This window comes from Capra hircus, chromosome 11 (genome assembly GCF_001704415.2).
Source record: "Capra hircus breed San Clemente chromosome 11, ASM170441v1, whole genome shotgun sequence".
Lineage (NCBI taxonomy): Eukaryota > Metazoa > Chordata > Mammalia > Artiodactyla > Bovidae > Capra > Capra hircus.
This window is the reverse complement of record NC_030818.1, coordinates 25,780,526-25,797,562: the sequence shown is the minus strand read 5'-3', so window position 1 is coordinate 25,797,562 and position 17,037 is coordinate 25,780,526. Positions and strand designations below refer to the sequence as shown.

The 17,037-nt window shown below is 38.5% G+C and overlaps 1 protein-coding gene across 1 annotated transcript in view; it reads right to left on the bottom strand.

Moving 5' to 3' along the window:
- Positions 1-17,037, bottom strand: part of PLEKHH2 (pleckstrin homology, MyTH4 and FERM domain containing H2) — a 101,187-nt gene that overhangs the window by 61,278 nt on the left and 22,872 nt on the right. The window contains exons 4-8 of the mRNA XM_018055177.1: positions 9,776-9,925; positions 8,448-8,531; positions 7,742-7,823; positions 3,993-4,175; positions 1,573-2,534 (exon numbers count right to left, since the gene is read on the bottom strand). Coding sequence (XP_017910666.1) covers positions 1,573-2,534; positions 3,993-4,175; positions 7,742-7,823; positions 8,448-8,531; positions 9,776-9,925 — 1,461 coding nt within the window. The remainder of the gene's footprint in view (positions 1-1,572; positions 2,535-3,992; positions 4,176-7,741; positions 7,824-8,447; positions 8,532-9,775; positions 9,926-17,037) is intronic.

Genomic DNA, 17,037 nt, shown 5'->3' with positions numbered 1-17,037 from the left:
TGTCAGTAGGTGAAGGAAAACTTCAATCTACAAAACAGATAATTTCACTTTGTTTCAAATATAGCAAGATTTTTAAAAATTATTTTCATGGATTTATTTGGGGGGCTGTGCTGGGTCTTCATGTGGCACATGGGCTCTCTAGTTGCACCTCGTGAACTTAGTTGCCTGGAGCATGTGGGATCTCAGTTCCCCAATCAAGGACTGAACTCCCATCCCTTGCCTTGGAAGGTGGACTCCTAAACACTGGATCATCAGGGAGGTCTCAGGAAGGATTTTCTTAATCTAGTGATTCCCAAGAAAGTGACAGTGTTAGTCACTTTAGTCATGTCTGACTCCTTGCGACCCCATGGATCGTAGCCCACCAGGCTTCTCTGTCCATGGGATTCCCTACGCAAGAATACTGGAGTGGGGTGCCATTTCCTTCTCCAGGAGATCTTCCTGACCCAGTGATCGAACCCAAGTCTCCTGCATTGCAGCATGATTCTTTACTGTCTGAGCCATCAGGAAGCCTAAGAATCACACAATTAATAGGTTAATTATTATATTAATGGTCAATGTTTCAATGGAAGAAATTTCAAACTATTCTAGATACAGGAAGATGCTTTTGGTTAAAGCAATGGACTGATAAGCTCATGACGAGTAAAATTAAATTTCTCTTAAAGTCAATCAAGTAAAGAATTAAATTAGAAACTTGATGACCAGTAGGTATCCTGGTCCAGAATTTGCCCACCATTAGCGAGAACTGTTTTTCCTCACCCTGATATTTCCACGTGGTATGCATGCGTGCCAGGTGGTTTCAGTCATGCCCAACTCCCTGCAACCCTACAGGCTGGAGCCTGCCTGGCTCTCCCATCCATGGACTTTTCCAGGCAAGAACACTGGAGTGGGTCGCCATGTCCTCCTCCAGGGGATCTTCCCAACCCAGGGATCAAACCCACATCTCACATCTTCTGCATTGGCAGGTGGGTTCTTTACCACTAAAGCCACCTGAGAAGCCCCCTTCCATGTGGAAGGCACTCCGAAAATTGAACATTCCTGATCTCTAGCCAACCATTCACTTTCTCCTCTCTAAGAAAAAGGAGTGGCTTAATGTGACTGGAATGCCCAGGAGAAACTGGACATGCAGAGACCAGCGCCTTCCCCTTTCCTTTCTCTTGAGAAGCAGCTGTTGCACAAAAACAACCATTTGTTCTTTCTCTAGACCAGGAGTTTCAGAGAAGCTGGGCCTCACTAGAGGGAGTCTGCAGCAGTTGGTCCAACATTACCTGTGCCTGGGTGGCAAAATCTAGCAATTTCCTAGGTGCAGTATTGGCTCCTGTGCCTGCTAGTTCTCTAAAATCTGTTTTATCTGTAATAAAGGCAACATCTAGATCTCCCGTTTGTCTTACCCTTGTGTCTTATTTCTCAACTGATTCAGAGGAAAACAGAAGGGAAAACTGAATTCTAAAAACTGGGAATTGTCAGAACAAAGCTGGAGTGGAAAACAAACAGGAAAAGAAGTAAAGTAAAACCTGAAAATGAGTGCTGAGAAAAAACAAACGCGTGTGCACTGCACACAGCAACATAATTTACCCAAGAGGGAAACCGGTGCAGAGGTGGAGTTGGAGGTTTGCCACAGGCTGCTTTCTTTGCCGAGTCACAGGCTTCCTGGTCCTCTGAACATGGGGATTCCAAGCAGTCGTAGGAAAATAATCCATCATCACAATTAGCGTCCATAGTCTCTAAAATTTCTGTATTGTCGCCATCAACGAGATCAAGATCTGTTTCCTGAGGTCTCAGTGGCCGTATCATGCTTATAGCGTTTCTATTTGTGCCAAACATCCTGTCGGAACTTAACTGTGGCTGGCTTAGGTGCCTTTTGGCTAGTGCGATGCTTAAGCTGAAAATATTAGGAATCCTTAATTTGGGGGGTGGCAGAGTGGAGGAAGGTCCTAGTTCTGTGCCTTTTCCAAGGAGTGGGTTAGGATGCTTTGGACTCAAAGCTGGGGTCAGAATAGGGCTTGGGGTGTTAGCTTCACTCGAGGAAGACGAATAATCCAACCTCTGAGACTGAAATTTTTTATTGAGTTCGTCTGAGGAACTATCACGCTCCTTTTTCCTTGATTCGGAATTTCCCTTTCCGAGAGGACAACTCTGAGCCTTCCACTGTGCCTCCTGTTGCCAAGAATACAGCTTCTTGTGTTCCGGTCTCTTCAGGCCAAAGGTCTCTTCTTCAAATATCGAACTGCTGTCGTCAGAGGCTGTGAGATATGTCTCACTGCCCATTCTGCTACTTTGGACCCCGTCCTCTGATGTGTGGCTGGAAAGGGTAGACGTGTACCTGGACTTGGATCTTCCTTTGCTCCCATCTTCCTCATCGGAACTCCAGTCACTCCCGGGAGCCCCAGAATTCTGGGATGTGCCACCATCCATCACAAAGCTTGTCCCTGTTTTACGATTCTGCTCTGACGTGCAAGGGCCTTGATGCAGTGTTCTCTGACCTCGGTTGTTTTCTTGAATTTGGTTATCAACAGATTTTTCTGGAATTTCCATCTCTAGAAAAGCATACAGTATATTGGCACGCTGTCTTTAATCAGACAATCTTTCTGTATATTTAGCTTTATGTATCTACACTGTACAGACTGGAATTTTCATTTGAATCAAGTTGGTTTACATTACCCGTTTTTAGTTCAATGTCTTTTTTAAACCCGTTTGAAAACTGCAAGCTTCCTATAGACTACAATGCCCTTACACTCGACAGAATAGTATCAAAATGAAACTGCTTTTTACAAAGCAACATGGAGGAAAAAACTGACAATAGACCAAGGAGAGATAATACAAGAAGCAAAATGAAAAACAGGGCCACACTGATTATCAAAGATAAGCAGCCACTAGATAAATTCTATTTTAGAAGCAAAAAAAAAAAATGACAACCCTCTTTCTACTAAATTTCAAAATCATAAGTAAATTTAAATGTAATAAATATAAAGCTATTGTTTAAAAAAACCTTTGTTCCCAAGCTTCAGCACATGAAATATGCAAAACCATAAAGAAAACGTACACAAAGAAGAGCTTTACTCACTCTACTTTTGGTTTAATCATAACTACAAAATGTATCTTTATAATAAAAATAACAGTCCTTAAAAATGTCTTTAGACATGGTTTATTTTTGTTTATAACATAACTAATAGAATGAACCATTGACTTCATAAGCAATGAACTTAAAATTTAGTTTGAAGAGTACAAAAGAAAAACTTTGAAAACATGAAAATACAGACAGGATCTTCTTAATTAAGGCTATACAGGCTCCACAGATTGGTATCAGGCTGTTTGTTAAATCTGCAGATGAGCAAGAGCTACAGTCCAGGCAACCTCAGCTGAACTGAGCTGTACTGAATTGAAAGTGAGAAAGTTAGAAAGTGGGGAAAAAAATGAAAGTAACTTCTCAAAAAAAAAAAAAAATCCACGTAATGGCATAAAAGCAAGTACCAAAGGAACCTTCTGGACAGAAAAACATTACGTAGTTTTCAGAAGTTCATAACCAAGCATAGAGACAGCTCTTAGGGCTATAATTTTTCTCCTTTGGAGGAAGGAAGCAGGAGCTGAAAATAGAAAAGATGCAAGTTCAAGTCTCTCTAAAATATTTGGGAAAAGTCACACTGGTGTTGACAAAGCCAGAAGCCAAATGAAGCAAAATTTAGAAGGGCTTCAAGACTAAAAGAAGGGTACAAATCTGCACACAGGTCCAGAGTTTAAACATGTGGCAAATACTTTCTTCTTTGAGGCAATAAAGGGAAATCAAAGCAGTTAAATAAATTTTCATCTGGTGTTCTTTTTCTTTATGAGTTTGCTGCATCATATTTAACTTCATATTGAATATTAGATAATTCTTTATATTTTAAATAAATAATGAATAGGAAGGTCACACTCCTAATCTGAAACTCGCATTAATCTTAACAAATGATTTTTCCTTTTAAAAAATGTTAAAGTAAATTCCTCTAGTCCATAAATACCTTCTATGTCTTTTCCTTCCGTGAACTCAGGTTCTTTAGATGATATCTTGCTCGTTTCCTCAGATTTTACAGCTTGAGGAGGACTCCTTGCTCGGGACAAAAAGCACCCAAAGGTCAGACTGCTCAGACGCTGGCCTTCTGAAAGCTTTGGTGTGGAAACAACTGACTTCTTTCCTTGAACTTCTACAAAACCATTAATCGAAATCAAGATCCGAATTTTTCATAACAGTTTGTTAAACAGAGAACCAAAGCATAAATAAAAACGTGGACAAATCAATCCTTAAACCAGAAAAAAGACCAAAGTTCATCTTTATTTCTGTATAACTTGGAACCCTCAATGTCGCATACCACACACCAATGTTTAATATCTGCTTATATATTCTGATGGTACAAAATATTTTTTAACTGCAAAGAGAAAACTTTCTAATTCTTTTAAAAGCAGTCAGCTCTCAAACAAGCCACAAACAAACAAAAATCCAGATATAAACAACTAGAGAGTTACAGCTTCTTGCAGTATCAAGTACTAGTAAATACCAATCAAGTATGTACTGATAAAATTTGATTGTTGGGTAATGCTACTAATAGTGAGAAAATGGGAATAAGATCTTGGTTGTCAAGACAACCCAGGAAAATTTAGATGATCACTGGGGCAAATATCACATGATCACTGGCATAACTTTTGCTTGTCATAGCTTTCAGTGTGCTTCTAATAAGAGAACAAATAAAGGGGCTTAGTCTGTGACCATGATACGGAGAACCTTAATCACTTAGAGGAAAAGAAGGGGAGGGGAAGTTTCTAGACAGAGAATACAGATAGCTAGGTGAGTGATTACTCAAGCACCTAGAGAAAGTGAAAGTCGCTCAGCTGTGTCCAACTCTTTGTGATCCCATGGAATTCTCCAGGCCAGAATACTGGCGTGGGTAGCCTTTCCCTTCTCCGGGGGATCTTCCCAACCCAGGGATCGAACCCAGGTCTCCTGATTTGCAGGCGGATTATTTACCAGCTGAGCCACAAGGCAAGCCCAAGAATACTGGAGTGGGTAGCCTGTCCCTTCTCCAGGGAATCTTCCTGACCCAGGAATCAAACCAGGGTCTCCTGCATTGCAGGAGGATTCTTTACCAACTGACCTATCAGGGAAGCCTGATGGAAAGCACCTGCTGCTGCTGTTGCTAAGTCACTTCAGTCATGTCCGACTCTGTGCAACCCCACAGATGGCAGCCCTCCAGGCTCCACCGTCCCTGGGATTCTCCAGGCAAGAACACTGGAGTGGGCTGCCATTTCCTTCTCCAATGCATGAAACTGAAAAGTGAAAGTGAAGTCGCACAGTAAGTGTCCGACTCTTTGTGACCCCATGGACTGCAGCCTACCAGGCTCCTCCATCCATGGGATTTTCCAGGCAAGAGTATTGGAGTGGGTTGTCACTGCCTTCTAATCATGGGTTTAATTCATCTTCTGGGACTTGTAGCACTGCTGCTTATAACATTAAAAACATGGAGTTTTCAGTGATAGTAAGAAAGGTTTCCAAGAAATTAATTCTCAACTCTGAAAGAGCACCAAAGGGTAAAGTTAAATAGTAACGGATAATTGAGTAGAAATACAAAAATATCTTTAAACAGTGTCTTCCTTCAGATATATCTTTTAATATTTTCATATTAAAACTATTTTAAAATATTAAAATATTAAAAATATTTTCATAGAACTAATTCATGATATTTTAATAATCACATATACACACAGATTTTTTTTTAAAGTACTGTATCATATCTGGGCTTCCCTGGTGGCTCAGACGATATTCTTCTCCAGTAACACCTAGGTTCCAAGGATCAATAATCCTTAGCCTCCAAAACTAAAAGGCTACCAGTGAGGACTAGAATTGCAAGCCAAAAGTATCAGGGAAATAGCATTTTGTGATTAGGCTTAGTAGATATGATCCATTTCAAAGAGGGTGAACAACATGAAGACCTAAAGCTTTACTTATAAATATGGAATTCCAGAGGAACACCAATTTTTTTCATTATATAGGCAGAGGAAATGTGTTACATAAGAAATATATTTTGGTCTTCATCCATGGTTCCTGGCACACAGCTCCTAAAACCCTTGGAATTTCCTAAGAGTGATAAAAATGTCTTTTGTTTTCGTAACAAGCCCTTTCAAACATTTCTGAATATATATTAATGAGGTGATTTCTGGAAAGCCCTGAGATGGCCTCAGGATGGGGTTGCCAGGGGAACCAACCAAATCATGAGAAGGTTAGAAATTTCAGCCTCACCCTCCACCCACTACCTCTGACCTCAGGGGAGGAAGAAAGGGGCTGGAGGTTGAACTGATCACCAGTGGCCAATGACTTCATCAATCATGCATCCCTACATAGTGAAACCTCCATAAAATCTCAAAAGGATAGGGTTCAGGATGCTCCAAGTTGGTGAACACATGGAGGTGCTGGGAGGGTGTTTTACCTGGTGAGAGCCTACAAGTTCTGTGCCCCTCCTCCCATATCTTGCCCTATGCATCTCTTCTATCTGGCTCTTCCTGAGTTACATCCTTTGCAATAAACCAGTAATCTAGGAAGTAAACTGAGTTCTGTGACCCTTTTTAGCAAATTATTGAACCCAAGGAAGGGATCTTGGGAACCTTGGATTTACAGTCTGTTGGACAGAAGCAAGAATATCCCTCTGTATTTGTGTGTGTGTTCAGTGCCTGATCAGGGTGGAGGTGGGTAGTGTTGTGGGGCTGAGGGATCTGGTGCTATCCAAGTAGATAATGTCGGAAGTAAGTTAAATTTGTAGGACACCCCATCGGTGTCTGTTGAGAACTGGATAATTGCTTAGTGTGGGAAAAACCTGCACAAATCTCGTATCAGAAATATTCAGAAAGAGAAACCAGGAGTCTTTTCCCTTTACAGAATGACAGCAGTAGATACTAACATGCAGTAGACAAAATGCTTTCACAAATCCTATAATCAACACCCCCCATGAAACCAGTTCAGTTCAGTTCAGTCGCTCAGTCGAGTCCAACTCTTTGCGACCCCCAGCAGTCCAGTGTTTAAGACTCTGCCTTCCAATGCAGGGGTTGTGGGTTCAATCCCTAGACAGGGAACTAAGATCCCACATGCCACAGGGTACAACCAAAAATCTAAAAAATAAATTAAACTTGTTTTTAAAAAAGTCACTCATTAAAAAAAGAAAGGGTTCTGCTGCTAAATAAAAAGTTTGAAAAGCACTATCCTAGGCCATCAGTCTAAGAAGCACAGTCTAAATACCCTGGTGACCTACCTTCTCATCAGCTATACATGTGCTTGCACAGCTATCACACCAATAGCATATTAATAAGTAAATCTCTATCTTTAACTCTACCATCCATCCTTTGGCTTTGGAGTTAAAAAGAAAACAGGCCTAAGCATCGGAAAATGCAAACAGTTTATTCACATAAAACTTTGTGCAAAATATTCAGGTTGTAAGAATTTCAATCACCAATGAGCACAATGCTATGAAGTGAAAATAGAAAACAACAAGACTGATTAAGTAAACATACCCAAAATTAAATGTTCAAATTACCCTCTTTGGGTTATTCACTACTGTCTAGCTGTGCTCATATGGATATGTGGCTATTTAAATTTAAATCAATTCAAATTAAGTAAAATGTAAACTTCAGTTCCTTAAGTTGCACAAGTCATATTTCAAGTGCTCAACAGTAAAATTCTACACAGGCAAATTAATCGAATTAGGCTACTTTAGTCAAGTGCTCATACCTTGTAGTTTTGACTGTATTGTTTTTATCTCTTCAGTTTGGTTTTGGTTGATCAAACGAAGATTCTGATTCTCCAATTCCAACTAAAAGAAAATAATCGTTTTCTTGTAAACAGGGATAAGAATTTCTAAAATGTACCAGTAAATTATAACATTGAGAGCATGTTAATACCTAATTAAACATAAACAAAATACAAAAGAAATAACTAAATATCAGATGAATTTATCAGCACAGATTATTAAGCTAGATAATTATGACTTTAATATTTATTCTTTCCAGAGCTAAAAGTGTTCAATGTTTTTCACCCCTATGCCTTTACCACTGTAAAATTATTTTAAACCAAATTATTTCAGCATTTAGTCTGACATATAAACTAAATAATGTGTACCACTCAGAGAATATTGTATACATTAATTTTATGAGAAATTAACATTCTCACTTATTATTCTCTAATTACTTAAAGTTAACTATTTAGAACTAAAGTCAACTAATTAGAATGAGGCTACTTAAGACTGATTATCATGATTCTATCAATTCTTTTTTAACTTTAGAATTATATAAGCCATTAAAGTGAAAGCTACCTATCTCATATTAATCAAAAGCCAGCAGCACCACCAACTGATCAAAATTTTGTTTCAGATATTCTGATGACTGATCTATTTGAAAGAAAGAAAAGGTTAAGAAAAGATAAATATGGCAATAAATACCTCATTCAACTTAACTGTTACCCATTCTTTGATCTTAGCTGCTTTCTCTTCTATTATTTTAGCTTCTTGAATCCTTATTTGTTTCTGAAATAACAGTAGTAGTTTTTTTAGTTCAAACATAAGCTCACTGGCCTGGAAATATTACAGTTACAGATATGAAAGACAAGTCTACTTAAAACTTGTTTCCACGTTAAGATGTCTACCTTTAAATTACCAAAAAGAGGATAAAATGAGAATAGCTGTCCAGCAGACAGAATAATAAAAGCATAAATATATATTTCTAGTTTTAACATTTGCTAGTCTCTCTCTGAAAGGTCATATGCCAAAATCAATCCACTGAATTTATCAATAAAATAAACCATTTCTGGAAACACTATGATTTAGAACATGGAATAGAAGTCAACCAACTCAGTGAGAGGAGAATTAGAATCTCTTCTGGGGTAGGGCTTGCTTTCCCCTCAAATGCTATAGTTTTAAAAGGTTCAGAAAAAATAAAGATTGAGAAACTCTAGCTCACATTTTGAAAAAGGAAATGGGAAACCTCTTCAGTATTCTTGCCTGGAAAATTCCATGGACAGAGAAGCCTAGTGGTCTACAGTCCATGGGGTTGCAAAGAGTAGGACACGACTTAGCAACTGAGCACAGCTCACATCTGCCAACCTTTAAACCTGGCTATGGTCACAAAACTACTGAGAATGTGACGATCATATAAATACCAGTTGGTGGGGGCTGAAAACCACAGATCTAAAGCAACAGTGACATCCAGAGAAATGAAAAAAAAAATGCTAAAAATAAATGATTAATCACTGAATAATTTTATAGTGGTTATATCTAATTGATGCTAAATGACTTTTTAGGTTAATAACCTTAATGCAATTTTTTTCTTAAAAATTTTTTTTAAATAAATACTATAAATTTGATCTCGATAAAGTGATTTAACAACAGTGTACACATTTCTAAGCAGGAGGATTAGTGTCAAACAATGTTTAAAATTTAACCTTCCATAAACATTTCTAACACCCTAACAATCTAAAGCAAAGATTTATTGGAAACATTTTACAGGCATAAATGCCTGCTGATAACCAAGTGTTTCCAACATAAAGATTCACATCCAGAAAGTGGTAGACACTGCCTTGGAATTTTTCTGGACTTAAAAATAATGTATTTAACTTACACTTTTCACCAGTAAATGTGATGTAATCTTAGGGGTTACCAAGTGAGATTTCTGACCAAAACTTAGAAATTTAGGCTTTCTCTTTTTAATCTTTGCAATTATGCGTAAATGAATGCACATATTTAGGACTCTTTGAGATCAGATACTTCCTAACCTGCTCTTCAAGTTGCAGTTCCAAGTTTTGAATGATGTCTTCTTTTTCCTGTATTAGAGTTTCCAGATCTTGACACTTTTTATACAACCTTGTCTCTGATTCACTGGTTTGAATATTAGCTGCTTTTAACTTCTCTTCCATAACTTGTACCTAAATTCAGAGGAGAAAATATTAAAACTATGCATGTACTTAATTTATCATAGTATTAAATTCAGATTTTACTTTAACATTAAATAGATTCCTAAAAGATATCATCATGAAAGGAAAATGGTGAACAGTTTTAATGCATTTAACAACTATAAAGTTTAAAGACTAGACTATTTTCCCAAGTGATGTTAATTCTGAGGTGTATGAGGATACATAAAAGATTCTCAGGATGGAATGGGGAGGGAGATGGGAGGGGTGTTCAAGATGGGGAACACATATACACTCATGGCTGATTCATGCCAATGTATGGCAAAAACCACTATAATATTGTAAAGTAATTAGCCTCCAATTAAAATAAATGAATTAATTTTTTAAAAAGATTCTCAGAATATTGCTATCATGTAAGGAAATGTACATGCTAATTAGATCTATGATAATATGAAAACTATCATATAAGCATAGAGTCAGAAAGTTTCCAGCCCTCATTTTTTCATATTAAAAAAAAGTAAGAATATCAAGTAAAAAAGTTGAATGGTGAGATAACACTCAGATTGGAGGACCTAGTATAATAACACACTAGGAAAAAAAGCTGAACTTCAGGTGAAAAAGATACATATTTTCGATGGAAAACAAAAGAACCTCAAAACCCCAATGATGAAATCATAGAAAGTAAAAAAGCAAGACAGTCAAGATAGAGGTAGGAGAGTACATTCTGTGAGGATTTACTGATTCAATACTTAACAAATATTCAATGAACACTTGCCAAGAGCCAGGCCTAGTCCAGGTCCTAAGAAGACATCAGTTTTAATAAAGCAGACCCCACCCCCCAATCTCTACCTGCATAGAAATTACCTTCTAAGAGAGATCACAAATACAATAAAGACCAAAAATCACACAGTATGTTACAGATGGCAATAAAGCTAATGGGCAAAATAAAGCAAGACAAAAGAGATCGCTATACGACTAGGGGCTGTCGTGCTTCGCTTTAGTATCTAATATACACATTGGCTCTGCTTGGATATTCTGCAAAACACATCTGGGTACCCAAAATCTTTGAAGAGATACGTGTGATGTTAATATTAGTAAGAAAGAAAATAAAGTACTGGGCACCATACACAATATTAAGACTTTTATTCTATATACTCCCAGTAGGTAAGAATGTAATTTTAGTCATGTTTCAGATTATAGAGGACAAAAAGAAAAACATATAGGGGCATTTTAGAAATTAAAGATGATAGCTAAGATGAAAAATATTAAGCTATTAAAATATTTCTGAAAAATCACAATGGACTTACTTAAAGCTCAAAAATACTTGATTAATGAGGACTCCTAGAAGGAGGTGTTAAGGCTAGTTCAGTTTTGTTTTTTTAACCACGAGTACAAAGTTTCATTTGTGAGTTCACTGTATAAATGTAAATTCAACTCAAATGCCAAAACTGTCCTATTTAAATACCACTCACATGGCTGGAAACTATGAAAATAAAAGATTCCAAAAAATAGGAGAAAAAATGTATTCTACAATCCACATGACAATTTTAAATAACTTTAAGATTTAGAATTTTTAACATAATATAGCAGGCTTTCTGCAGGAACTTCAGAACAAGAGGTCAAGGACAAAGGCCTATTTCAGAGATGTTGTCCTGAAAAAAGCCAGAGCCAGAGAGCTGGACAGTAAATACCAAAGGTCAGTCTTAGGATCGTATAGTCAGTTTCACACCAGGTATTCTGTAGCTGTGGTAGCAAGGAAAGAAAATCAGAGGCCAAGTGCAAAATGCTAGTTCTCCAAGGAGGAAGTAATAGATCATAATACTCCAGAAAAACAAAATTAACTAAATACGAATAAAAGTAAATATTACCAGACCTACATCTACAGTCTCCTTTTATCAAGCTGGAGCAAGTCACCCTATGGACATTGGGCTGCTGCATAAAACTGTCCTATTATTACTTAGAAAAGATCTACAGTTCTGGAAAACTATGACTTGGGAGAACTCTTTTTCCCTGAAAAACACATCCAGCTTGAAAGGTGTTCTCATTTTATGAATGAATGCTACAGTCAGAGCTCCTTTGCTGCATCTTTGCCTTGTACAACTGTTTCATTAGACTATGACTTTCAGATAAACAACTTTCCTGGGCAAGAAAAATATTGACAGAAGTGGCAAAAACTCCTTCGGAGAGAAATCACAAAGTTGTTACAGGCAACTTTCCTACCAAAGGGTCCTGTTGAAACCAAGTTCCATAACATTCACCAGCTTTCCTTGGTAATTAATGTGAACAAGAAGATCTACAGAAAAGCTAAGAAGCATACAGATAAACAAAGTGGCCTTTAAAAATATCTTACTACAAGTACACAGAAAATAGGCCAGATCTTCTTCCATTCACTTAACTTGAACCATATAAAAATGATTCCCTGGTGGCTCAGTGGTAAAGAATCGCTTGCCAAGGCAGGAGACACAGGAGATGTGGTTTTATCCCTGGGTCGGGAAGATCTGCTAGAGGAGGAAATGGCATCCCACTGCAGTATTCTTGCCGGAAATCCCATGGACGGAGGAGCCTGGCGGGCTACACTGCATGGGGTTGCAAAGAGTCATACACGACCTAGCACTCAGGTACATATAAAAATTTTAACTACTCAGAGACTGGTCAATAATAAACACTAAAGGAATTTAAATTAGTTATTATATAAACTCTTGCAATTATCAATACATGGATATTCTCCAGTAAGGAATGCTTTGTATTTTCAGGCTCCCTTTCTCTTTTACTTCAGGAGAGCCTCTGGTTACATCAACCCCCTGAGCACACTCCTCAGCCATTTCCCCAAAGTCTTGTTGATGGTGAGCTCTTGTGCAGTCAAGGGCTAATGTAGCAGGCTTGGGGTACTCAAACCCTGTACATTCCAAAAGAAAGAACTTGCCCTTGACTGTCTTCTGGGAAAGGACCTCTGAGCCCCTGGAATATTCTTCCTGGTAAGGTCTTCTTTATGTATCTGATGTACTGTGTCACACCAGTTAGTTTATGCTCAGCGTGATTTATAGCGAATGTCTTTTTTGTTAATGTGGGTCATGGGCCATGCTGTATCAGTTTGGTCTCTGGAGGGGTTGGAGGTTGAGTAGCTAAAGTGGGTACGCATTCCATGCCTATAAGACTGACCAGGGGAGGGGGTCTTGTAGGCACGGAATAAAAATGATGGGCACCTAGGCTTGGATGACCACTCCTGGCTGGCAATGTGTCATATGTGTTGTCTACATCATTGATGGAAGAATCAAGAACATTCCTGTGCAACTCCACTGTGAGAGGACTACCGGAAGCGCATACCTGGTGTCTCCTGGACTCTGCCCTATGTGCATTTTTCCTTTGCTGAAGTTAATCTGCACTTTTACTGTAATCAACTGAAACCACTAGTAGAACAGCTTCTCAGGATTCTATGGCTTTCTGTGAATCACCAAAGCCGAGGCTGGTGGTGGGGACCCTGACACAACTCCCAATGATATTTTCCATTTTCTTGCCTATCCTGGAGAAAGCAGAAGCTGCAAATATTGCTCCCATTGTAACTATCCATATCAATATCTCCCTTTTCCCACCTCCAACCTCATCCCTCCCTCTCCCACTACAGGTAATTGACATGTGACTATATTTCTGAGTGGGGAGTGAAAGTTTCTATTCCTATATAAGTATTGCAATTATGTGACAAAGATACTTAATCATTCCAAAATACAACAAAAACATGGTTAAGGGTAGTTTGAATCCCATACTATTTTCCAGTTATACAAAAGTATTGCAAATTAATCATTCTAATCCTGTTTTAAACAGTTTTTTCAGCAGAATGCTCCATAATTTATGTAGTAAGGCCAGACCCATTCTCACTGAAAGTGAAAAGAAACACCATTAAATAGTTTTCATATAACAAAGCCAATCATTCCACGGTCCTAAATATTAGGATGATTGAGTAGTTATTTATTAAGCACCAGAAATGACTTGGATGCTAAGAACCAACTGTAAGAAAAGTAGATTAGCCCACAGATTAGAAGGAAATTTAAATCTAACTCCTACCAAAACTGAATCAAACACAGGCAAGGGACTGGGTCCTAAAGTCATAACTGAAAAGACAAAGCTTCTACAGGAGAAATTATCCACTCCTCTTTGGTTAGCATAAATTAGTGTATTAGATTGTACCAGGTGGCCCTAGTGGTAAAGAACTCACCTGCCAATGTAGGAGACAAGAGACACAGGTTGATCCCTGAGTCAAGAAGATCCACTGGAGGAGGGCATGGCAACCCACTCCAGTATTCTTGCCTGGAGAATCCCATGGACAGCGAAGCCTGGCGGGCTACAGTCCATAGAGTCGCAAAGGGCCAGACACAACTGAAGGGACTTAGCATACATGCATGCATGCATACAACTGCCTAGTCCGATAGTTGAGAAGGAATGCTGTGTATCAGTATCTCCCATATGTGCGATTTGCTTCTTTTCTGCCTCACTAGATTTCTCATATATAGTACTGGGTTGATTTGCACATAACTGCTTTCAAAATTTATGAACAACAACAATAAAGATGTACTACAACATTGCCAGGATTTCTCTGGAAGAATGTGTGATTCTTTTTTCTATCAGCACTTTATTTGATGGTTATGCAGGTGAGGCCCACACATTTAATACACAAGGAAAAATATGTACAAAGTTAAAATGTAGAGTTGAGCTGGTTACAACTGACAACTGCTTTTTGTGGGGAAACATTCTTTCTAGGTTAATATAAATACAGTTTAAGTCTTAGGATATGGCTCAATGACAAAGGATAAGCTGGATTTAAGCAACATAAACAGCAGATAGGCCATAGTCCCATGGAAACTGTTAAAGAGAGCAAGAGTCAGTTACTCTAAGTTAATAATATTTACTTAGTCTCAACAAAGGCAAAAAAAAAAAAAAAAGGTAATATAATCAGTGCCTTAGAATTAACTTGCTCTCTGTTTATATTTCCTGTTAACTTTCAGATTCATTATGAAATATTTAAGCCAAAAATTCTTCTGAAGCATAACAAAATAGCTACTCTATAAATTTAAAGTGTTATGACAAAAAGCAATATCTACTGATTATATGGAAACTCTGGGAGATGAATATTGACCTTTTTACCTGGGTGGGGGTGGGGGCAGGGGGCATTAGTAGTGTTACTTTAAGGCAGTATATCTACAATAAACCAATAATTTTCCCTAAAATTTTATAATTTTATAAAATTGTATAATTTTCCCCTAAAAATGTGGCACATAGAATGAAACAATTTTATACTTGATATCCTCAAAGTGAAAGTCACTAAGTCGTGTCCGATTCTTTGCAACCTTATGGACTATACAATCCATGAAATTCTCCAGGCCAGAATACTGGAGTGGGTAGCAATTCCCTTCTCCAGGGGATCTTCCCAACCCAGGGATAGAACCCATTGCATGTGGATTCTTTACCAGCTGAGCCACCAGGGAAACCCAATATACTCAAAGGACAACTTCAAATAAGAAATTCTTCTTGTTAACTTTTAAGACCAGGAGTTGGGCACTGATGGCTACAAATTGCTATGGTTTCCTTTTTTAAATTGGGAATAAGGATTCCTTTTTCCTTTCAAGATCCAGTGAACCAAACAGGGGGAAAATGAAAACCACAAATTGAAAAAAAAAAAAAGATATTTAATTTACTTTAATTTTCAGAACTAAACAAATTTGCTGCATATATCAATTTAGAAAGTTAACTCAGGAAAAGGCAAAACAAAACCATCTTTAATTTCTTTCTTTTTTTCCTATACAGGCAGTTAAAGGGAAAAAAGGGAAGGGAAGGAAAGGGAGAGGAAGAGAAAGGGAAAGTAGCAGAACAGACAGAGATGCATGGAGATAGCCGTGAGTGCAGCAACCAAGAGGGATGCCACCAGGAAACCAAAGTCAGAAAGGGAAAGACAGTGCAGGAGACCTGGAAGTCAAAGAGCTGACAGAATGACAGACAGGCACTGCAAGGCTTCAGGCTGAGCTGCGACACACACAAAGGGCCCACTACAGGAAAAGCCATTTGGCATAGAGTGACAGGGGCTTCCCAGTTGGCACCAGCGGTGAAGAAGCCAATTGCCAACACAGGAAACTAAGAGAAACGGGATCGATCCCTGGGTCAGGAAGATCCCCCTGAGGAGGGCACAGCAACCCACTCCAGTGTTCTTGCCTGGAGAACTCCATGGACAGAGGAGCTTGGCAGGCTACAGTCCATAGGGTTGCAGAGACAGACACTACTGAAGAGACTTAGCACACATGCGTAGAGTGACGGAGAATGACATGAACACAATCTTTCTTTTAGAATATAAGTGGCCTTTAATGGCTCTACTGTTAATTATTGGCTTTTTATAGATGTAAGTAATTACTACTTGGTCCCATCAGCTAAGGAAAATAAAATACAAAAAACCAAGCACAGCTTACATTCTTACCATTACTACTAGTACTTATATCAATATCTACATTTGGAGTTTTAAAGAATTATTGCTAACTTTTTGATGAGGTGATGGTACCTGTAGTTATGACTTTTAAGTCTTTATTTTTAGATGGGATGCTGAAACACGCTTGGGTAGAATCATATGCTATCTGGGATTTGTTTCAAAATTATAAGGATAGGGAGGCAAAAAGTGGGTGGGGGCAGACTAGCTGTGAGTCAACTAATTGCTGAAGTTGATGATGGGGGTTCGTTATCTATTTTCTCTACTCTTATAGTGCTTGAATTTTGCATAATAAAGTTTAAAGATTCTCTGGTGGCTCAGAGGTTAAAGTGTCTGCCTCCAATGCGGGAGACCCGGGTTCGATCCCTGGGTCAGGAAGATCCCCTGGAGAAGGAAATGGTAACCCACTCCAGTATTCTTACCTGGAGAATCCCATGGATCTTATCTTCAAGTATAATTAATTTAAGAAAATTAAGGGGGCTTCCCTGGTGGCTCAGTGGTAAAAAATCTACCTGCCAATGCAGGAGACAAGGGTTTGATCTCTGGTTCGGGAAGATCCCACATGCCGCAGAGCAACTAAACCCATGTGCCACAACTGCTGAGCCTGTGCTCCACGGCCCGGGAGCCCCAAATCCTGAAGCCCGAATGCCCCAGAGCCTGTGCT